The sequence below is a fragment of the Strigops habroptila genome, chromosome 19 (assembly GCF_004027225.2).
Source record: "Strigops habroptila isolate Jane chromosome 19, bStrHab1.2.pri, whole genome shotgun sequence".
NCBI lineage: Eukaryota > Metazoa > Chordata > Aves > Psittaciformes > Psittacidae > Strigops > Strigops habroptila.
In genome coordinates this window covers 3,249,456-3,271,616 of record NC_044295.2, presented here as the reverse complement: position 1 = coordinate 3,271,616, position 22,161 = coordinate 3,249,456, and the positions used below count along the sequence as shown (strand labels likewise).

At 56.1% G+C, this 22,161-nt stretch overlaps 1 protein-coding gene across 2 annotated transcripts in view; it reads left to right on the top strand.

Annotated features, from left to right (window-relative positions):
* The window catches only part of LASP1 (LIM and SH3 protein 1), a 29,012-nt gene extending 7,000 nt beyond the window's left edge, over positions 1 to 22,012 (top strand). Inside the window, exons 3-7 of one of the 2 annotated variants that reach the window (XM_030508578.1) lie at positions 10,119 to 10,203; positions 16,396 to 16,503; positions 19,216 to 19,372; positions 19,484 to 19,572; positions 19,761 to 22,012. In XM_030508578.1, the coding sequence (XP_030364438.1) occupies positions 10,119 to 10,203; positions 16,396 to 16,503; positions 19,216 to 19,372; positions 19,484 to 19,572; positions 19,761 to 19,934 (613 nt within the window). In that variant the 3' untranslated portion in view covers positions 19,935 to 22,012. The remainder of the gene's footprint in view (positions 1 to 10,118; positions 10,204 to 16,395; positions 16,504 to 19,215; positions 19,373 to 19,483; positions 19,573 to 19,760) is intronic. The other variant, XM_030508579.1, reaches the window with a different exon arrangement.
* Positions 22,013 to 22,161: the final 149 nt, after the last annotated feature.

The window sequence follows — 22,161 nt, the reverse complement described above, 5'->3', positions numbered from 1 at the left end:
CTCTGCTTGAGAGCTGCCTTTGATGCTGGCTTGTGTCTTAACCCTTTGCAGCCTCCCTGAAGAAGAGGCAGATGCCTTGTCTTGCCTCTAGCCCAGGGATGTTTGAAGCTGTGCACAGAAACCTGCATTAAATGCTTTGCTCTTCCTCCTTTGCCCGGCCTTGCCCTAAAGGGAAGTGAGAGCAGCTGAAAACTGCTGGCACATGAGGCTTTGCCCTTTGCTTGCTGGGGTGGAGGCCGTAGGGTGTCCATCTGTGCCCAGATGTAGGGTGAAGGGAACCTCCAGCCAGAGGACATGGGTTTGGTTCCTTGTCAGCTGCTGCCCCTGGAGTATCCTGGACTAGGAGCAATGTCCAGGCAAGGTGAGTGTGAGAGCCCAGGAGGAGCCCGCCCTTCCCAAATGCCTTTTGCTCATGTTGAAGTTGAGGAGCGACATCTTTTCTCCCCCGAGAAGGGGGTGGAAAAGCAACGTTTATCCTGGCAGGGAAGAGGCTGCTTTTCTGAACATGCCTTAGCACAGGGTCTCCTCTGTTTGAGCCGTGGCCTTCTGCCAAATTCCTGAGTTTCTTTCTTCAAGAGAGCAGGAGGAAGAGGGCTGGGCTTCCTCCCTATCTGTGACATTCCCCCAGCAATAAATCTGTGTGAAGCCTTTCAAGAAGGTGGCTGGTTAACTCTGCCTTCCCCGTGCCCAGCAGCGTTGGGAACTTGCTCGGTGGCAGATGTGATTGATGCTCTCCACCCTCCTCACCATTCCTCTTTTGGCTTCAGCTGGGTACTGGGGTGACTGGTTGTTCACTGGAGGCAGCATTCAGGGCTGGGCTCATCTCTTTACATGAGCACTTTGAACTAAAAGAGGTAGAAGTGGATGGAGAGCAGTATCCAGGTGAGGTTTGAGGCTTTTGCTAATGAAGGGTGGGGGAAAGCCTGGCTGCAAAGGACAGGCAGTATGTGTGCTCAAGGGCACCAGCTGCTCCCAAATATGCATTATATACAGGCTTTCATTTCTTCTTGTGCTGCAGCTGGCAGGGCTGAGCTTGGGCACTGGGGCTGTGTCCCTTAGCTGTGAGTCCCAGAGGTGGTACCTGCAGCAGCAGGGCTCTGGTCCCCTCCTTCCAGGCAGCCCTGGTGACTGGCATCCCCGTGCTGTGCCTCGGTGGTGGCTCAGAAATGACTCTATCCCAGCTGAATCCAAGACACTGTGTGCAGCATGAACCTGGGCCTTGACAGTCCTGTCTGAGAGTTCAAAGCTGTGTATTTGGTTTGGGGAGTTGGATTTTCAGAGACAGAAGCGCTGCCCAGCGATGCTTGAAGTGCAGAGAGCAGCTTGCTTGTGCTTGGGTATGGAGCTGTGTGGAGGTGGGAGAAGGAGCAGTATCCCAGGCTCCTTCTCTGCCTGTCTTGGCTATAAGTTGGTTCTGCTCCTCTCCCTTGAGGACATCTAGATGAGACCCAATGCTGGGCTTCATCTCCGAGCTGTGGGCTTGCCCAAATTCGTGCTGATGAACAAGCAATTGCCCTTTTGGATGCATCTGGTGGGTAAAGCCCTGCTCTGGCTGCACACACCATCCCCTGTGCTGGCATCCCGCTGCTCAGAGGGGCTGTCCCTGCTGCTGCACACCCCACAGGGCTGGAGTTTGACTTCCTTACTGCTGCAGATGAGCTGGCAGGAAGTTAATGGTCTACTTGCTGGCAGTCCCTCCTCCCCCAGCACGGAGAGGCAGCCTGGCCCCACTGCAGCATCCTTTGTTTGAGCCTCCAAAGGAAGATGGTGCTGCCAACAGAGACCTTTGCTGGAGTCGCACCAGCACAGAGCACGAGGCAATAGTGGTGCTGTGCCTCTCCACATCCCCCTTGCTAAACTCCTCAGAAAGGGGCTCAAGGCGAAGCAAGGCTGCCGAGAATATCCTGTGTAGGTGTGTTGGCAGGGTCGCTCCATCTGCCACGCTGGGGTGACTGCAGTGTTCTATAAGGAGCTGACTTGCCTCGCATAGAAACCACACTGAAATATCCCGGGGGATCTGCATCTCGGGGCTGACATTCCTCTTTGCTAAGTCAGGGCAAGCAGCTCCCAGCTCAGCCCTGTCCTGCTTACCTAGACCTAGCACCCATGTTAGTTGGGCACAGCAAGTGTGAGCTGTAAACCCTCTTATTCATTGTGATGACCCAAAGAACCTCCCTGGCACATGTCTCCCCACTCAGATCCTTGCCTTTCCATGCAGAGCAAGCAGCCCAGTACCTCTGGGCTAACTCTTTCCTTGGAAAAAGTTAGCGAGTGCCTCCGAGCTTCACAAGGAGCCAGTGATCTGTTCTTGGCATTCCTCTCCGCTCCATCTGGTAGCAGCCTACTACATTAATAAAGTGATCTTCCAAGTTTGGGGGGAGGCAGGAAGAGAAAGAGGAACAACTGTGTTGCTGGGCTGGAGTCCAGGTGTTTGTCCCATGCTTTATTTGTGCCGAGTTTCTGGATGAGAAGAGCTGCCTTGCTGTCTCGGTGGGCACACTTTGCATGCCGTGGAGCTCTGAGCAGACTCTGCTGTTTGTCTCGCTGTAAATGAAAGCTGGTCTCCCCGTATGCTGCTGTGGAGGGGGGGATACAGGGTCCTGCTGCTTCCCTGCTGCTGTGCTTGCGGAAGGATTCCCTGGCAGCAGCCACGGAGCATCCTCGGAGCCAGGTTTGGGCTGAGCCTGCAGGAAGGGCTGCCCAGCGTTGACCTCAATGCGGGGGGCAGGCTGCAGATGGATGTTGACTTTGCTAAACTTATCCATGCCTGGGGCTGGAAAAGCCTGTGGAAAAAGCCAGCTCTGTTGGGATGCCCACCCTGTTCCCATAAACAGCACTGGGGGGAGGTCGGGACAGGCACTGCTCTGTTTTGGGGGCTCAGGGATGGGAGAGGGGAGCAGTGTGATGAGCAGAGCCCTTTCCAGCAGCGACTTCTCGCTTCAGAGCTTGGCAGCCCCTCTTCCGCATTCACCTGGAATCTTTCCCTTATGGATTAAAGCAGGTTTATGGAAACAGGCTGATTTTCCCTTCAGCAGCTCTGCAACACCCTCAGCAACTGCTGGCAGAGCCTTTGGGGATGGAGGCGAGATGGATGCTGCCTGTCCTCACAGAGAGCAAAGCCTTGCTCCCTGCGGTCATCCCGCCCTGAGACAGCCATGCTGGAGCTGGTGGTGGTGGGTTTGGCTTCTCCTGCCTCCCCCAGCCGTGTGCTAGCCTGGTACAATGGGAGGGCCTTTGAGACACCCTCAAAGGCAGAAGTTCTTCCCTTGGAGCAACCTGCTCTAGTGGAAGGTGTCCCTGCCCGTGGCAGGGGGTTGGGACTGGAAGAGCTTTAAGGTCTCTTCAACCCAAACTGCTCCATGAACCAGTGTTGTATGAAGTTGTGCTCTGAGTTACGTTATAAAAAGCCAGTCCTGAGGCGGGCTGGGAGCAGATGCTGGGAGCAGCCGCTGGACACGTGGAGGGCTGGACCAGCCATTTTGGCAGCTTCTCCCTGAAAGTGCTGGGAGGAACCAAAGTCTTTCTCTGCAGCCTGCTCCGTTACAGAAGGATGTTTGCGAGCCTGGTGCTGCCTTTATGACTAACAAAAGAACAGTTTATTTCTTTAAGCTTGTCCCCAAGAATCAGCTGCTCTTTGAAAGGCAGGATGTGAACTCGGGAGCCTCCTGGCATAGCAGACCTTATTGCTTCCTTTGTTTAACTCTTCTTTCCCAAAACCCTGATACAACAGCCCAAAGGTGACTGTCCCCTCTTGGAGCTGCAGGTTTGTGGGTGGTGTTTTTCCATCCCTTTAGGATGCTGTTGCTTGCTGGGCAAGTCTGCCAAAAACACTTGCTTTAAAGCAGCTTGCATTGAACACAAGCAACACTTCAAGCTAGAGAGGCTCTTCTAAACACTCAGTCATCTCGCACATGGTGTAAACCAGCATTGCTGGAGGTTTGAGTCATGCTGAAGATGCAGAGTCTGGGTCCTGTTGCTAACAGACCGGCCATGCTGCACGTTTATACAGCTGTGTCCCACCAGTCTCTTCTTGGAGAAGCTTAACTCTGTTTCCAGCTTGTGAGAAGTTCAAGTACTTGCACTCATCTTTGCTTCTTCCCAGGGCCAAATGCTGCTTTTGGGGCAGGACTGGGATGTGATGAAGTGCAAGTGCTTGGAGACTCCCATTGATCTGGAAGAGAGCTCTTTACGTTATTCCTCTGTGTGAAAGTACTGCCTATGTGTCACTGACATATGGGTCACAAGGGAACTGGGACCAAGGTGCTGGAATGGGGCTGTTTCTGGTTGGTGTATGGGGAGGAAGGGGCTGTGTTTGCTTTCTAATGTCCCTGCTAAAGGAGCTTCCTACCTTAGTCTTGCCTGTGTTTGTGCAGCTATTGCTCGTGGCTCCTCAGATGAACCAGTGAGCTCTTCCTGCCATCACTGTGCTCCTCTGCTCCTTAGGTGGCTGTTCCAGCCTGTGAAACCTGGGCTGGCTTTTCCTCACGTCTCTCCCGATGGGTGTAGTCGCTCTGTGGGAGCTGCAGATTAAAGGAGGTGTTTTCCAGCCTTTGCTCCATCACGTGTCCCTCTGCCCCACATACTCCTGTGCTGCTTCACTTAATCTGACAGCAGCAGGGGTCGGGCAGGGGGAGGGATCCCACGTGTCCCATTTGTTCCACTCTAATCGGGCAGAGGATGGATGCGACGAGAGACCCCCAAGGGCAAGGCCAATCTGGTGTCTCTGGCCCCGAGACGAGCAGCCTCCTCTCCATCAGTTGTTAAAGTAATCCACGTCTGATGGAGCAGCCGTGGGGATGCTGAGGGCTCACCCTGCGCTCATCCTGCCTGCGCTCTGCACCCCTCCTGCTTCACAGCCACTGGCTCCACTGCTGCAGAGCACCAGAAGGTCCCCAAGACCCACCTAAACCTGGCTCCCTTCCTCCTCCACCCTCCTGCATCCCTGTCCCCTCAGGCAGGGAAAACACCGTGATGCTCCTGCCAAAACAGGAGCCGAGTGTTTGGATCCTGTTGTGTATCAGCCAGGAGCGTAGGACCCACAGCACCTCTACAAGCAGCTCGCACGGGTGTGTTTTGCCCTGGCTCCCGTTTGCTCTTGAGAGGTTACTGCTTTTGCCTGAGCAGCTATTACTTAGCAGCAGACTTTACCCAAGTGTCGCATCTGAGGGTGCGTGGGACTAATTATTTCCTTGCAGTTTGTCAGGAGAAGGGTGGTTGGAAGCAGCCTCCCCCTGTTTGTCTTCTCGGGCAGCTTGTGCCTGAAGCCTGTGGAGCCTGGAGGGTTTTAATGGTGCTTCAGGGCTCCATCATCCCTAAGGTGACTTCTGTTCCCTTCTACCTGTTACACTCACTTAGGAAACAAGCGTTCCTGCAGCAGAGGGAGGGAGTGAAGGGCATCAGGGTAGGTATGAGGGGAGCGTAAAAGAGTGATGCTGGCAGTGGAGCTCTTGCAGCATGATCCCTTCTGCAGCTGCTGGCAGAAGGCCTTTTCCTCCGCTGACTTTGGGCTCAGTGCGTGGAAGCTTCTGTGATGGGCACCAAAACTCCTGCTGGTTCCAGTTGTGGAAGCCTCCATCTCTAATCCCTGCTGGTGAGGATGGCTGGTAACTGCACAGGGTGGATTTGATGTGTGTTGCTCGTGCTTCTTCTGAAAGAGCAAAGCAGGTTGAGCAATAAACACCCTCCCCCTTCCCTGCTTCCCCAGCCAAGCCCTATTTATGGTGCTGGCTGGGGGAGGACCCACAGCTCTGCTCCTGCCTTGGTTTTGGCCATGAGAAGAGGAAGAACTGGGTCTGCTCCACCACGAGACCACCCCACGCGAGGAGGGACGAGCCCGTTTGCTGCAGCTCCCACAGATGCCCCGTTCCCACACGCGCTCCCAACCCAAAGCAATTCACTCCCTGCCTGCTCATGAAGGTTTAATTTATTGCTGACTGTTCCTGCGGCTGATTCTCATGCACAGGAGATGGGTTTCCCCTCTCTGGGGTGTGTGGCAGGGATCCGGGTGTCTGTGTTTGCACTGGCTGGGCAGGGGGAAGCACTGGCTGTGGCAGTGGGGGGCTGTCACCACTCCTGCAGCAGGAGCCCTTAAATTCCCTAATTTAAGGTTCCTAATTTAAGGAACAGCCTTAAATTCCCTGAGGACTGAAATGCCTTTTCTTTATCAGGCAGATCTCAGGAGCTGGGGAGGAGAGCGATGCCTCCTCTTAGGGGAAGATGCTCAGCTCGTGTGTCTCATCCTACACCTAGTGCGGACGGACAGATTACTCCTGCCTGCTAACGACAGGCTGGAGGGGCTCAGGGCTGAGTAAAAAGCTGTCTCAAATCCTTGGGAGGTTTCCTCACTATCTAATAGAAGCGGAAACCGAATCGTAGCTCAGTCTGTGTGGTGTGTGGCTATCTCTGCCTGTGGCTGCAGCAGGGCACAGCTCGCTGTGGAGACGGTGCTCCTGTGAACACAAGAAGCAGGGCTGCTCTTTCAGGTTATTGCTATTTTTTCCCCCCTCCTACCACAGCTTTTCAGTCTCTCTGAGCTTCGCAGGGATGAATTTCTCCATTTCCAGCCCTCGCAGTGACTGGGGCTTCCCTCCTCCCTGCATCCGGAGGCTGCTGCTGGGGACCCGGCTTCTCCCGAGTGTTATTAGCATGCCCAGGGCATGGGATGCAGTTGCCATGGCAATGGGATGATTTCTGCTGGCAGCATCAGCAGATAGTACGGGAGCTCCTGGGCCGTGGCTGAGCTGTAAATGCAGCTCTGGCTGGTGGTACACACAACTTACACATTGCCTTTGCCCTTCATGGAGCTGTGTGTGTGTCTCTGGCTTTTCTGTGTGCAACCCTCGAGCATCAGGGCATGGGGCTGTTAGAAATGGGCATCTCTCTAAAAATCCTCTGTGTTCGCAAAGACCCCAGCAGTGGGGATGCTGCTTGGCTCTCCCCATAGGGCTGGGATGAAGCTCCATCCCTGTTCCCATGGCAGATTGGGGGCTGGCCTGTTGCCTTCCAGAGCTCATCTGCAAATGGAGAATTAGGTAATTGAGAATTAGAGAACTGGGGATTTGGGCTGTTTGTACTGAAGAGGTGGCTTTGTTTTCTTTGACTGTGGTAAGAGTCAGGTCGGTGACTTCCAAGAAACTCAGGAAAGGGCTCCAGGATACGAGTAGTAACTGGGGTAAAACAATAGGCAAGTCCCAGGACTGTCCTCCCCTGCCCCTGTAAGCTGGGTTAGTGCAGTGATTGGATTAGCACCACTGTTAATGAAGCCCCAACTCCCCCAGCAGCTGCTTAATGGCACCGGGGTTTGGACCTAGGGCTGATGCTGCTGGTGTTTGCCCAGCAGGTACCAGCATCCCCATAGCCCTAATGGAGGAGTCATCCTGAGTGCAGCAGAGGTGCTGAACCCCTTGAGCAAGGGCTGTGCAATGCAAACTCCTTTGACATGTGCTGCCTTGGTCACTGGAGCTTCACTCTTAGAAGGGTTTTTTGTCATCTTCACGATGACAAAAGGGCACACTTCCCTCCATGCTGTCTCTTCAAGGTAGGAAGGCATTAACCCAGCAACTCCTGCGGCTCCAGCAGCCTTTACAGGAGCAAACCGTGCTAACCAGAGGCCACATTGGGCCAATGCCATTTATTCCAAGCCCCTTCCTTTGCACCCCCCCAAGCTGTTCCTCTCTGCTCCAGCAGACAGCAGCTGGGGTGGATTTCATCCTAAGATGTCTTATGCTGTTTTGCTGCATCTACAATGTCCCTCCCCGTTGCTAAGCCTTTGCCAAAGGCTCTGGTGGTAGCACCTACCCAGACATCCACACTCCAGTGGCACCAGTTGCTGGGAGCGCGGGAACTGTGGCCAAAATGTCAAGAACAGATAAACAGCAAGTCTGTGCCCGTCCAGTGCCTGTAGTTCCTGCAGGACGCTTGTGGAGAATCAGGTTTTATCACTATTGGAGTGTTAATGCAGGAATCTCTCTGCAGCAAGCTGCAGGCAAAGCTCGGTGACAGCTCTGCCTTGATGTTGTATCCCGGTGTGAGGCTGTGACACAGCCGTGCCTGAAGGCAGCCTGAACACAGTATTATATCCCCTCTAATCAGGTTAATCTAAACAGGGATTAAACTATATCCTCCGAGCAGTCGGTGATCTGTTGTTTGTGTAAAACTGATGCTTGTCCTTTCCAATCTCACTCCAGCTTGTTTCGGGGGGCTGACCCCCCCAATTTTATCCCTCAAGCAGCAGGGATGGGGACGATGGGACACAGCAGCAGGTGATGACCAGCAGGACAAGGGCTGGAGCAGGGTGTTGTGTTCTGGGGGGAAGCTGCCTGCAGGATGAGTTCCCCTGCTGCTTGCCGAGTTCTTTTCCTCTTTCTGCAAACCACATCAGCCCTGTTTGGTTTCTCTCTGTGTGTGTGGGGTCTCTTTATTCTCTCAGTGAGGCCGGGGCAGCTATTTTTTACTCCTGAGTTTCCTGCCTTGCTCCTCTCCTGAGCTATGTGCTGCTCTTGCAGGTCTGTGGTTGCCTTGTCTGCCTCAAAGGGAGCAGCTTTCAACCAGATTCCTCCACATGCAGCTGGTTTTCTGCTTGTTTACCCTCATTTGACCACACTTTGGTTGGCCTTGGGCAGAGGTGCTAATGCTGCTTGTATAAATAGATAATTGCTACTGCTTGGGGCACACAAGCTCCCAAAGCAGAGCCCAGGGTCTTATTAAAACCCACAAAGACCCATTTCATGTGGTGTGGGAAGGGACAGGGGCTGCAGCATTCCCATAGTGTGCTGCATAGCCCTCAGGTGAGAGCTACCAGCACCACTTGGGCTGCATGGATGGAGATGTGGAGGCTGCACAGGCTGAGTTTCAGCCCTGAACCTGGGAGCAAAGCCTTGAGGTCCTCAGGAGTGAGTGGGACCTCCCAGTTGTCCTCTGCAAGGAGCTGCTCTCTGTTTTCAGTGGGTTGCTTGAGCCCTGCTCATCTCTTCCAAACCAGTTGCAGTGCCTTGGATAAAAGAGAATTTATCCAAGTTCTTGGGGTAAAGGTTGGACTTGATGATCTGAAAAGTCTTTTCCAACCTGGTTAATTCTATGTATTTGGGAGTGAACCTGAGCTGCAGCGTGATGCACTGCCCTGGTGCCATGTGTGTCCAGCGTGGTGCAGGGATGGGGCTGGTGCTGTCTCTGTGCCTCCCACCCCTCTCCTGCACTAGTAACTTGCCTAAACCCCTGCATTCTGTTCCTGCCACCCGCTTTGGGAGTCCTGCTTTAACTCTCATGAAGGAGAAACCTCTGACCCTTTCAAAAGGCAGCTTCCCCCTTCTTGCTCTCTGTCTGCATTATAAACCTGAAGTGCTGCCGTGGGATGTCTTTGGTTTCTTTGCTGTCCCATGAGAGCAGCCACCATCTGGTCAGTGTCAGATGTCCCCTCTGGGCTTTTCCTGGGGGGGCCTTTGCATCCATGGCAGCTACAGAGCAACCTGCTCTAGTGAAAGGTGTCCCTCCCCATGGCAGGGGGTTGGAACTGGATCAGCTTTAAGGTCCCTTCCAATCCAAACCATTCCATGATTTTATGATCTAGCCACAGGCAAGAGCATGCCCATAACATGAGGCTTGTGTGGCTGAAACTTCAGTGCAATGAGCAAATAAAACCACCCTGCTCCCCCCTGCCCCTTCACAGCTGAAACAGTGGAACAGGCACAGTCATTGTAAACCAGAGCGGCAGCAGCGCTTACTCAGGCTAATGTTACCCTGAGGAGTGTTTAATGAAAGATTGAAGATGTGTTTAAGGTCTCTCCAGAAATCAGACAGGCACAAGCCTGGAATGGCTCCATCCCTTGGGAAGAAAACTGCCCCTTCCCCTTCTTTGATAAACCTGAAGTTAATATATTGGAGTTGGGAGAGAATCAATGCGTCAGCACTGAAGGTGTTGGGCACAGTGAGTGTGTACACAGGGAGAAATCCCAACACCCCCAAAGGCTCCTGCTCAACCTGCAGCCCTGGATGTGCTGCTGCTTGCCGTGGGGCTGGGACGCTTGGATCTCCTGGGGGCTGCTGGTCATGGGGCGGGTGGGAGAGGCCAGTGAGCACGGCCATGGGCCCGCTGTGACTGACGACCTCCCTTCTCTCCGCAGACACTACCCGAAGCAGTCCTTCACCATGGTGGCAGACACTCCTGAGAACCTGCGCCTAAAGTACCAGACTGAGCTTCAGAGCCCGGTGAGTGCCTGGGGCCCGTCCTCTGCCCCATCACCCCACGTTCTCCCCGTGCCCTTGCACGAGGAGGAGGAGGCAGGTCTGGGGTGTGAGTCCTTTCTCTTGCGTCTCACCCATCTCAGCTTTGCTGTTCCCTTGATCCATGGCTACTTGGAGCTGCTGCAGGTGGGAAGGGTCCAGCAGGCAGTCATAGAATAGAACCAGAGACTGGTTTGGGTGGGAAGGGACCTTAAAGCTCATCCAGTTCCAACCCCCTGCCATGATCAAGTGAAATAGCAAATGGCTTCATGTGGACAGGCATCGACTCTCTAGGCAAGTATTTCAGGTCAACCCAAATCTTGTAGGGCTTGAAAGCTCTGGCAAGCAGAAATAAACAGATAAACAGGATAAAGACTGGCACAGATAAAGGATTTCTTTCTCTGGTGGGAAGAGCAGAGCCTGTTTGAGAAGGGTGTTGTCCAGACATGTCCTATTTTATACCCTGGATCAGCAAAAGTCCCCAACCTCGGTGCATGGGCTTGGTTCTTGCACCCATAACTCCCGATGGGGCAGTGGGAACTGGTCCCTTGGGTGGGCCATGGAGCAATCCGTGGTTTCCTTTTCTTACTCCAGGATGCTGGGAACAGAAATATGAGGATTAATTTTGCAGAGAAACCCTTGGAAGGGCCAGGTTAGCACTGGAATGGGCAGCTCTGGGGGGTGACCCTTCTCCATGGCACTTGGCTCTGCTGAGAGGCTGCGTTGAAGCATCTGAGATGATGCCCTGAGCCGCTGTGAGCTGCCGTGTCCCAGATCTGCAGACGTGTGCTCAGAGGATGCTGTGCTGGAAGGAACTGCATCCAGCAGCACTTTTGGCTTGAGTCAGCGTCTCTGAGCAGAACACAGGATGTTGCAACTGTTGTGGGAATCTATTCAGTGTCTTTTTTCCTTTGAAAAGGGGCAAAAAGGCTGCCCGGAGGCTTGTCTGGAGGGGGTGTTGGCTCAGCTCAGCGCCGGAGCAGTGGGCCTGGGCAGAGGGACACGGCTCAGGATTTGCTGGAGTGTTTTCATGGTGAACAATCGCTTTTCTGGATCAGTGCACTCCTCTCCCTGCTGCGCTGTGAAGGATGCAGTGACCTTCCTTCCTTCTCTTCCCATTAGCCTGAGAGTGTCAGGAGCTGAAAGGCTGGGAATGCATCCCAATGGAGGAGGAGGAGGAGGGAGAACCTCAGGACCTCACCTGATAGAAGCTGCTGGTGCTTGTGCAGCGGGTGCCAAGTTTTGAAACCTCTGCTTTTGTAAGACCTCTTCCTCCGAGCAAGTTGCCCAACAGCTCCCTGGCTTGCACAAGGGCAGCTTGGCTCCAGCTTAGAGCTAGAGCTCAGCCTGGGGCTGGCTTTGTGCTGGATGCAGTGGTGAAGGGGACACGGCTGCTTTTCCATGGTAACAGTCGAGATGATGCTGTGCCGAGCGCTCCGGAGTCTCCAGCGCTGCTTTTACAATGAATCCAGGCTCTTCAGTAGTTGTTGGTTATTAAAGGAGACCTTGGGGAGGGAGGGAGGGATGTGCTCTGCTGCCTCGGCCTTGCTCCCAGGGGCTTCCACCTCCTTGTGGTGTGTGGAAGTGGCTGGAGGCAAAGCCTTGCACCTCCAGAAGTTGGGCACTACAACTCAGACCCCAGCAAGATGAATGTCCCTGGGAGAGAAGCAGCTCCTGGGGGTCTCCTGGGCTCGGGGGGCTGCAGTTGGGATAGCAGAGGGCTCTCGGAGCCTTCTGCACGCTGGATTACGTGTCAAAATTGGGGCTGGGGTTGCAGGCAGCATCCTGCAGTGTGCCAGACGCCAGCACCCACCTTTTCAGTGCTGGTTTCACACCAGGATGGGCTGCAAAGAAAGACTTGTTGGAGTGGGAGGGAATAGAGGCTGCTGGGGGGGTGCCGGTGGTTTGGGTGCTGCAGGAAGGGGCTGGGGAGGGATGAGGAGCAGTGGGAGGGAGGTGGCAAAGCTGAACCTGCAGGAGCCCTGGGGAGGATGGATTCTAAACACTCCAGATAAGATCTTAATTCCTCTCTGCCTTTGTTCTGCCTACAAAGGGGAGTCTCCCGCTTTCCAAGCTCCAAACATTTGTATTTCTTGAAGCACCAGCAGCAGCTTTGCTTTATTGATGATCCCTTCTTACTAATTGCAGGAGCTGAGCACATCCCTGGGGACAGGAATAGGTCACTTCAACCCTTCCGGAGCAGGCAGTGGGGTTCAAGCTCTTGCAAATGAACTGGATGTTCTACAGGAGCTGTTGGAAAGGCTTAAGAAGCTTTGCAGGTTGAACCTGCAGGTTCAAGTGCCACGTCCTGGCTGCTGCTGCTGGGACAGGCTGAGCTTTGCACATGGGGCAAAGAGTAAGGTCAGGGTTATGTGAATGGTTCCAACTTGTTCACGCTCACATTCACCAGCCAAACTTAGGTCCTTGGCGTGAGGCTTCCACGAGTCTCTTCCTAAGGAGAAAGGAGGTTACTGGGTGTATGTCTTCTGCAAGGGGTTTCCAACTGGTGGAGGGTCATTGCCTGGCGCTGAGGGATGCTCCCCACCAGTTCTGCCCATTCCTCTGGGCATCTGTGGGGCTGGAGAGCTGGTGCCTATGGATGACCCTGAGGAGGCTCATCCTCTCCTTCCTCCCACCACAACCACCCAGCCCGAGCACGCTGCTGTGACTGGGGCTTCACGTCGCTGCCGCTGCTATTTGTGCCTGCTGAGGAGGCGTCTCCTGTTCCGGTCACTGGTGATAACCGTCCCTTGTGTGACTAAATAAGTCTGCAAAGTGACAGCTTTGACGCCTGCAGCCTTCTCTTACAGCCCACGTGTGGCAAGAAGATTGCAGGTTCCTATTCTGTGGGTCCTCTTTTGAGCTCCAGATGGGTGGGTTTGGGTGCAGCCTTTCCTGCCCGGGCTGGGGGGGGCAGGAACCAGCCCCTGGTCCTCCCGCAGGTCACCTCAGGGACCTGCTGTCGGTGACATCGAGGACACGGGCACAAGGAGGGTTTAATGTTCTCGAGCTGAGACCTGCGAGGGGTTATAACATGAAGAACCATTCTCCAGCGCCCTTTGGATGAAGGTGTTTTATTCTCCTTCCTATGACGGAGGGAACAACTCCTGGGGAAATGAATTGTGGATCCTATTATTGTTATCCTGGGATGAGGTGTGGATCCTGCCGGCATCACTCTGCTCTGTATCCATTGTGTGGATGAAAGGCAGTGATGGGTGGGCAGGAGCAATGGCTCTGCAGCCCCTTCCCAGTGTGGGAGCAGGACCCTGGGAGCGTGGCTGGAGCAAGGATTTGCAGCCTGGGATTCCTCCATGGCCAGGGATCCGGGTCCCCTCTGCCCACCCTGCCACCCCACAGCCCTTGTAGGAGCAGGGAGAAGCTGAAAGGTGCCATCTCTGAGCTTCCCCCCTCTTTTCTGGCCATGGCTGCAGCCCGGTGGGACCCTGGAGCGTGGGCTCCTGTGCCCAAGCCAGGAATTGCCATGGATCCTATTGGATTGCAGTTCCCCCATGCTGAGCGCAGGGACAGTGTCTGCCCTTGTTCCTCCCAGCATTGCCCCGATGCTCATGCTGGGAGCACCAGCCTTGGGTGTGTGGTTTGGGTTAGACCTGTCCCAAGGACCAGCGTCTTCACCCATGGCTCAGAGCTTGGGTCCATCCTGCAGGTTTTAGGGCTGAATTCCTGTATCCTGGAAGTTAGAGGGGTGAAAAACCCACGGAAGATGGGATTTAGGAAGGTAAAAATACAGAAGCTCTCAAAGGAACCGCTCAGCCTCGTGATGAGCAGAAACTTGGTGACTCTTTCTAGCCTGGGTTTCCTACAGCTTGTCCACTGGTGTGTTTGCAGCGGGATGGGGGCTCAGGAGGTTGTGGGATAAAGCCTCTTCTGAGCAGCATCCCACAGCCCGAGGCTCTGCGGGAAGCAGCCTGGGCTGGAGGCAGAGCAGGGGAAGGACACGCAGCCCCTCTGCCCGCCCCTCTGCACAGCAGCTCGTGGGGCTGTGTCAGGGGTTTAATGTCACAGCTCCGTAACCTGCGGCTCCTCCGGCCTGGTGGGGATCCCCTCCAGGCTCCCCAGGGCTGTCCGTGGGCTTCACCCCAGCTACAAACAGTCGTTCTCCTTTTGCTTGAAACAATGAGGGGCAGAGAGAGCTCTGCCATGAAATGGGTCTCTGCTGTTCCTCTCTGCTTTGGCTTTGTGGTTGTATGAACATCCTCCCAGGGTGGATTCTGCAGCCTGGTTCCTTAACCCTTTGCTTTCTAATATCTAAATCCGATGTGACCAAGAGATGATAGCACCTACCTAAGGGTTTCTGTGATACCAGATTTGGGGCTCTGATGTGCTTCCAAAGCTTGGATTTCCCCTGGTTTGCAGGATGGAAAGAGGAAATGTGTTTGTAAGCAGAGCTCCTGCGTGCCTGCTGGTGCCCATCACAGAGCTGGTGTCTGGTATATCCCTTCCTGCTCCAGCCAAACCCCTCTGAGCTGTGTCCCCTGGGCCCCCCCAAGCCTCTTATAGGACACATGGAGCTGGCCTGAGCCTGCAGCCCCTCCATCAAATGGGAACCGCAGGGTCTTGTTTTCCCTTGGAAATCCATTTTCCTGTGTTGTTGTGGAGCTGAGCAGGGGCAGGACCTGCTCCATGGCACGCTCCAGCACTGCTGGGGCTGGCCTGGGCACAGCAGGGATCCTGCCTGTCTGGGGCAGTGTTCAAGGCCAGGTTGGACACAGGGGCTTGGAGCAACCTGCTCTAGTGGAAGGTGTCCCTGCCCGTGGCAGGGGTTGGAGCTGGATGAGCTTTAAGGTCCCTTCAACCCAAACCAGGCTGGGATTCTACATGAGAGGCAGTGGTGACATTTGGTGACAACACACAAGTGCAGTGCACAGGGTAGGCTCCAGGACAGCTTTGCCTGCACACATGGAGGCTGCCTCTGCATAGAGCCCCTTAAGGCTCTTTCCAACCCACACGGGCAGAGGCAGCTCCTGACAGCCCCGGCGCAGGGCCAGATCCCTGCAGAGAGGATGGAGGAGGTCAGGGGGTCCCTCTGCACATCTGCTTCCCCCACCCCCCGGCCATGGGAAGGGGGGAGCTGGATGTCAGCAAAGCTGCTGTGTGGGGGTGCTGGTTCCCTTCCTGCTGGAGCTGTTGGGTTCCAGCCTCTGCTGGGTGACCCGGGTGTGAGCAGTGCTCCTGTGCAGAGCGGAGCTGGCTGGGACCAGGGCCAGAGCTGGGGCTGCTCAGGGCTGGGGAGCACATCTGGGCTGTGTTCTCCCTCTGGGAGAATCCCAGAATCCCAGCCTGGTTTGGGTTGAAGGGACCTTAAAGCTCATGCAGCTCCAACCCCTGCCACAGGCAGGGACACCTTCCACTAGAGCAGGTTGCTCCAAGCCCCTGTGTCCAACCTGGCCTTGAACACTGCCAGGGATGGGGCAGCCACAGCTTCTCTGGGCACCCTGTGCCAGCGCCTCAGCACCCTCACAGGGAAGAGCTTCTGCCTCAGAGCTCATCTCAATCTCCCCTCTGGCAGGTTAAAGCCATTCCCCTTGTCCTGTCCCTACAGGCCCTTGTCCAAAGCCCCTCTCCAGGTTTCTTGTAGGCTGGAAGCTCCAGTCCTAAAGCTGTATAGAGTTATATTAATAAATAAAACAGAGGCAGAGAGAACTGGGCCTTTTCAGCTCCTGGGTGTGATGGGAAGCGATGCTGATGTCAGTGTCTGGCAAAGAGCAATAAGGATGCTTGTGTTTTCCCAGCCTCCACGCTCTGGTTTCAATATGGTCATCTGGGTGTATTCCTTCCCGATGTGGCTAAAGGTCCCCTGATGTGGAAATGCTTTTGTCTGGATCATAAACCCCGGGGCTCTGGGGCAGGCAGCTTGCCATGGGTCAGCTGCTCCCTGGGATGTGACTTGGGTGTGTTGGTAACCCACAGGAAACTGAAAGTAAATGTGAGTTACCCAGACCCCTGCAGAGAGAGAAACCAGCTCAGCACAGGCAGAGGAGGCTGTTGGAGGGCTTCAGCTCTTGGCAATCCCCCTTTTTTGCTGGATACACTGGGGGGGTCTCCTCAGCAAGGCAGAGGCTGGTTAGAAGCTGCTGCAGTGGGTCACAGTGAGGGGCTGCTGCTGCGCTCACCAGCTTTGCCCTGCGTTTAAACCCGTCTTCTCTTGCTTGTACCCAGATCCGCTACAAGGAGGAGTTTGAGAAGAACAAGGGGAAAGGCTTCAGCGTGGTGGCTGACACCCCGGAGCTGCAGAGGATCAAAAAGATCCAGGATCAGATCAGCGACGTGAGTAGCTTCTAATCCCTGCGGCTGATGTTGCCCGAGGGGGCTGAGGGGGGGGCTCTGCTGCTCAAGCAGGGGCAGACCCACACTCTGATGGGTGCTAATGAACACATGAGGCTGCAGCATCGGAAAGGGGGCAGTGCTCGGGCATTCCTGACCCTCCTGCACCTCTCCCGGCCCCTCTGTGCTGGCAGATGGATCCAGAGGCGCATCCAAGTCCTCCTCCCGCGGTGCTCAAGTCCCCATTGCTGTGAGAAGGGGAGCAGCAGAGGGTGGTGTTTGACTGGGGCAGAGCAGGGGCAGCACCTGCATGGTCCAGGCTCGCTGGGGCTCCAGCCCCTCTCTGCTCCCTCTGCCTCGTGTCTGTGTGTGGCATCCCCAGCCTCAGGACTTCTTCCCCCTGTCCCTGTGCAGCGGTGGCTGCCCTCTGCCAGGCTCCGCTTGCCTGGACCCCTCCGTGCTCCAGCAAAGCCCTTTCCAGCCATCCAGGAGCTGCTGCTGCTGCTGTTGGTTTGTCCCCAGGGTCCCCCCATCTTGCTCTCACCAGCCCTAAGGGGAGGACAGGGATTGTCACCCCCTTTCCTACCCACAACCCACATCTCGTGGTGGTGCTGCTGCACCAGAGCAACCTTGCAGAGAGCTCCTCAGTGTCCCTCCTGCCTCTGCTGGCGTGGAGGTGATCCTGGAGGCTGCACCCATCTCCATCCTGCCTTGTCCTTCGGGAAGGGGGGCTCTGACCTGTGTCTGCAGGAGACCCATTTGTGGACATGATGTTAAACCCATGCCCCAGTGGGGTGGCAGCCTCTGGCTGTTGGTACCCAGGCGCTGGTGGTGCGGTGCGGGGCAGACTGGGACGTCTGTGTGTTGCCATGGTGAACAGGAGGATGCTCACTCGCACATAGAGCTACGGCACACGTGGGCTTTATCCATCCCCTGCCCAAACCCGACCCCGTGCTCCTGCAGCAGAACACAGGGAGTTAATTAACCTTTGCCTCGTGAAAGTCATGTGTGTTCCTTATCAAACACCCGGGAGCTGTTGCGAAACCCTGGCAGAAGGCTGGGATCTCCCTGACCAGTAAACCCAGCCCCGCAGCGCAGCTTGGCACAGAAACCTCTGCTCTGAGCTGCTCTCCCACGTGGAATTCCGCAGCGCCCTGAGCTGCTCCTGCTTTTCCATCCCTCAGCATCCCTACCTGGGGTGGGAGCTGCTCTCTGCTGTGCCCAAGGGTGCAGGGGGAGGGAGGATGGTGCAAGTGGGAGCTTGAACCCCCCAGGAGCTCACACACATACACAAACAAGGGGATGCCCTTGTTTATTCCCTCCTCTTCTGATCCCATTGTGTAGTTCTCTGGCAAGTCCTGCTCTCTCCGTGGGGAGCTGCACGGTGTTACCTGTGCAGCAAGGGCTGGAGAAGGTTTTCCCCTTGGGAAACAGCCCTGGCTGCAGGATATTCCCTGGGGGCAGGTTCTCGGTGGGGTCTGAGCCGGCAGGAGATGAGCGCAGGCTGGAGCAGGGCTGTGGGGCTGGTTACAGAGATGCTGTGGAGGCTTGGGGGCACTGAAGAACCCAGCAGAGGTGACACCAGCCCCCCCGTACCCCCTCCCAGCCACGGCAGCAGCTTTCAGCAGCTTCCCTGTGGGCGTCTGGCTGCCAGCCTGGGCTTGCAGTGACCCACTTAGTGCAGACACAGGCACAAACCCTCGCCCTGCACAGAGCCCGGCTCAGCCCGCGGCGTTTCACTGCCCCAGGGGCAGCAAAGGGGCTCAGTGGGGCAGGAACCCGGCACTGCACAGAGGTTTAACCAGCAAATGGGCTCCGGGGGTTTTCCCATTCATTCATACACCCAAGGGTTGGGTGAACCCTTCCCTCTGTGTTGGATGGGGGAAGCCTTACTCTGATGCAGTTGCTGTGGTCGGAGGTATCTGCTTTGAGACCTGTCGGAGCGAGGCCAGAGGAGGCCCCGGAGCTGCTGCGAGGGCTGGAGCAGCTCTGCTCTGGAGCCAGGCTGAGAGAGCTGGGCTGGGGCAGCCTGGAGAAGAGAAGGCTCCTGAAGGGGAGACCTTAGAGCAGCTCCAGGGCCTAAAGGGGCTCCAGGAAACCTGGAGAGGGGCTTTGGACAAGGGCCTGTAGGGGCAGGACAAGGGGAATGGCTTTAACCTGCCAGAGGGGAGATTGAGATGAGCTCTGAGGCAGAAGCTCTTCCCTGTGAGGGTGCTGAGGCGCTGGCACAGGGTGCCCAGAGAAGCTGTGGCTGCCCCATCCCTGGCAGTGTTCAAGGCCAGGTTGGACACAGGGGCTTGGAGCAACCTGCTCTAGTGGAAGGTGTCCCTGCCTGTGGCAGGGGTTGGAGCTGCATGAGCTTTAAGGTCCCTTCAACCCAAACCACTCTGGGATTCTATGATTCTCCTTCAACAACCCCTGTCGTGGCTCAGTTAAACAGCGATCTGGGGGTAGGTGTTAATGTCACCCACACCTGGAAGAATGGCCCATCCCACCCACAGGACACTCAAACCTCCTCTTTCCTGTGCCACAAACAGGTCTGAGCAGATTTCCCCGTGGCCTGGGGAGATGTGGGGTCAGAACCCCCTTGGGACTGCCAGGGAGGCTGGGACACGTCTGCTGCTGGGTCCTGGGTAGCAGAAAGAGATGAGCTAAAGGATGCTGCTGGTGCTGCAGGGCTGACCCTGCCCTCTCCTTCCCCTCCTGTCGCTGTAGATCAAATACCACGAGGAGTTCGAGAAGAGCCGGATGAGGCTGAGCCCCGGTGAGGGCGCGGAGCTGGAGCACCGGAATTCCCAGGAGAGCACCAGTTACCAGAGACCCGCCGAGCAGCAGCAGCCGCCGCTTCATCACATCCAGCCCAGCAGCTCAGGTACCGGGGGGGGCTGCGGGTGCATGGCCCCGGGTTTGCTGCAGCAGCCGCCTCCTTGTGAGGTGCTTTGCTGCAGCCCCCACATCAGACCCATCTTTTCCGCCCCCCCAGTCTACCAGCAGCCGATGTCTCAGCCCTATGGCTACAAGGAGCCCGCAGCACCAGCTTCCACACAGCGCAACGCTCCTGCTGGAGGGGGGGTGAGTACAGCCCTGGTGCCCCCCGAGGGGCAGGCTTTGCTCCGCTTGCTCCCCGTGCAGGAGATGAGCAGTTGTGATGGGGTTGGGGGGTGCCTGCTTGGAACCAGCTCCCATGTGGGGCTCCTCGTGCGCTGTGCCTGGGGTGCACATGGGGGGCTCTGTGCCCGCTGACCCCTCTCTCCCCACAGAAGTATTTCCGCGCTGTCTATGACTACAACGCAGCCGATGAAGACGAAGTTTCCTTCCAGGACGGTGACACCATCATCAACGTGCAGCAGATCGACGACGGGTGGATGTACGGCACGGTGGAGCGCACGGGGGACACGGGGATGCTCCCCGCCAACTACGTGGAGGCCATTTGAGCCGCAGGAGGGGACGGGGCGTGGGGCTGATCCCCACAACCGAGCCCCCGGCCCCACCGGCCTCTCCGGGTGTGTGTGTGTGCGCGTCTCTCAGCCCCAGCATCCCTTATCCATGTGCTCTGGTGTCGCTCACCGGAGCCGCATCCCGACATCCCGGTTACTCCGTGTTTCTCTCTCGCCAATTCAGCTTTGTTCTGGCTCTGTTGGGAGCGAGGGACCATGCAAAGGGATGTTGGGGGCTTGAGAGACCAAACGCCGCAGTTTTCCTTCTTCAGGCTCCCTCCCCTCTTGCCATCCCGGTGTTTCCTGGCAGGGGGAAGCAGCTGGGACCTGGCAAAGGGAGGAGGAGACCATCCGTTAGGACCAAATTCCCTGGTTGTGGTGGGTTTGGGCAGGGGGCAGCGATGTCTGCATGGGTGAGGTGAGGGATGCTCATCCCGAGGGATGGGGTGGTCACCTCCACCCTGCGCTGCTCTGCCTTATCCCGTTGCTTCTCCCGGCTCCTCTGTGCTGTGTTTCCATTCAGTCCTTGCTTCCTTCAGTCCTTAAAACAGGAAAATCATTCCCAGTTAAAATCTCACCCACAATCTTTCTCCTTGGGATTCAGAGCGGCTGCTCTGGACATCCTGGAAGCTGCCTCATCCCACCTCCCAGATCCCTCCTGGAGCACTGCGACACCGAGACCTCACGTCCCCCCCTGCAGCTCTGGGGTTCTCTCTCTGGGCCGGGGTCTGGGGGTCCCCTGGGCCCCCCTGTGCTGGGGCAGCCTCTTCCTCTCCGCAGTGCTCCCCAAATCCACCCCCAATCTTCCCGCTTTTCTCTTGCTGCTGCCGGGCCCCTTCGGAGCCCTCCACGTGCTGGGTGGGTGATCCGGGGTCCCTGTGCCTCTGTGTGGAAGATCCTCCCCCCTCTGGCAGCTCGGCCTCAAGTGGCCGCCCTGCACCTCGCGCTGGTCCCCAGCCGTGGTGGCTTTTGGGGCCACCCCTGATTTGGGGTCACGTCATGGACCAAAACCTCACAGCACATCCCCGTCCCCTTCTCTTCTGGGCTCCGAAGGTCCTGGGACAGGGGCAGGTATAACTGGAAGCCCGTGCAGGGAGGGCAGGAGCCAGATGATCTTCTCCTGGGTTACAGAAGCCGAGTATCGGGGCTGTGGTGATGCCTCCAGTGCTCCCAGTACCCAATTCCCACCAGCCCCGGCTGTGGGGACCAGGCAGCCGGAGGGCACCATCCCCAAGCTGTGCTGCAGGGGCTGGGATGCTTCCAGGGGGAAGCTGCCACCTTTGCTATTCCCAAAGGAAAAGAGGAGAATCTAGGGACCAAAGCAGCTGAGTTGGGACATTCCTTGGCTCTGTTTGGGGCTGCAAGGGGATGGGGCACCGTCGTCACCTCGGGGTGACAGTGAGACCCCAGAAGAGGCCAGGATGGGCTTCCCGGGATGGGAATCCCGGTTGGTGCTAAACCAAGCGAGCACAAGAGCAGGGGAAGGGGGAAGTCACATCTCCCACTCATCCTCTTCTGAATCACGTTCTTGTCTGGGAGTGGGGGCAGTGTCAATGTGAATAACCCGTTTTGTAATGGACCAAATGCCACAGCACCCGTTTTGGAATAGGGACCTTTTTAATGCTACCTTGAATCCGTTCTCCTCCTTGTCCCCTCCTGTCCCCTGCCATGGGAAACGAACCTCTGACTGCTTGATTTCTGCCTTTTCTCTCAACTTATGCACTTTTTTGCCTTTCTTCATAGCTGAAAAGCACCTAAACCTGTATTTAAAGTAAATAAAGAAAGAAAAGAGTAAAAAAAAAAACCAAACCAACCCTGAAAAGCTGAATCGCTCCTTATCCTGTGTAAAATAGCCCTCGTCCATCCCCGCTGCCCTGGTTGCGTCTTGGTGCTGAGCTTAGAACGTGTTTTCTTCCGGATCCGTCGCTTGATCGGGGTTTGTCCGTGTGTTCCCCTTCCCGCCAGGGCTAAAACCCCGCATTTGGCCTTTTTAACTGAACCTTGGAATGGAACAAACCCAACGAGTCTCTGCCCCGTTTACTCCAATCAACAATAAAAGTCTAATTTTTACCTGACGCTCGTGCTGGTTGTGTTCGGGATCGCTTTTCCGGCCCTTTTCCTGCTCCCTTGGGACACAGAGGGAGGATCTCAGCTCTTGGGAATGCTGCTGTGGATCTAGAGCAACTCCAGTGTTGAGTTAGGGAAGAGGAAACCTCGGAGGCGT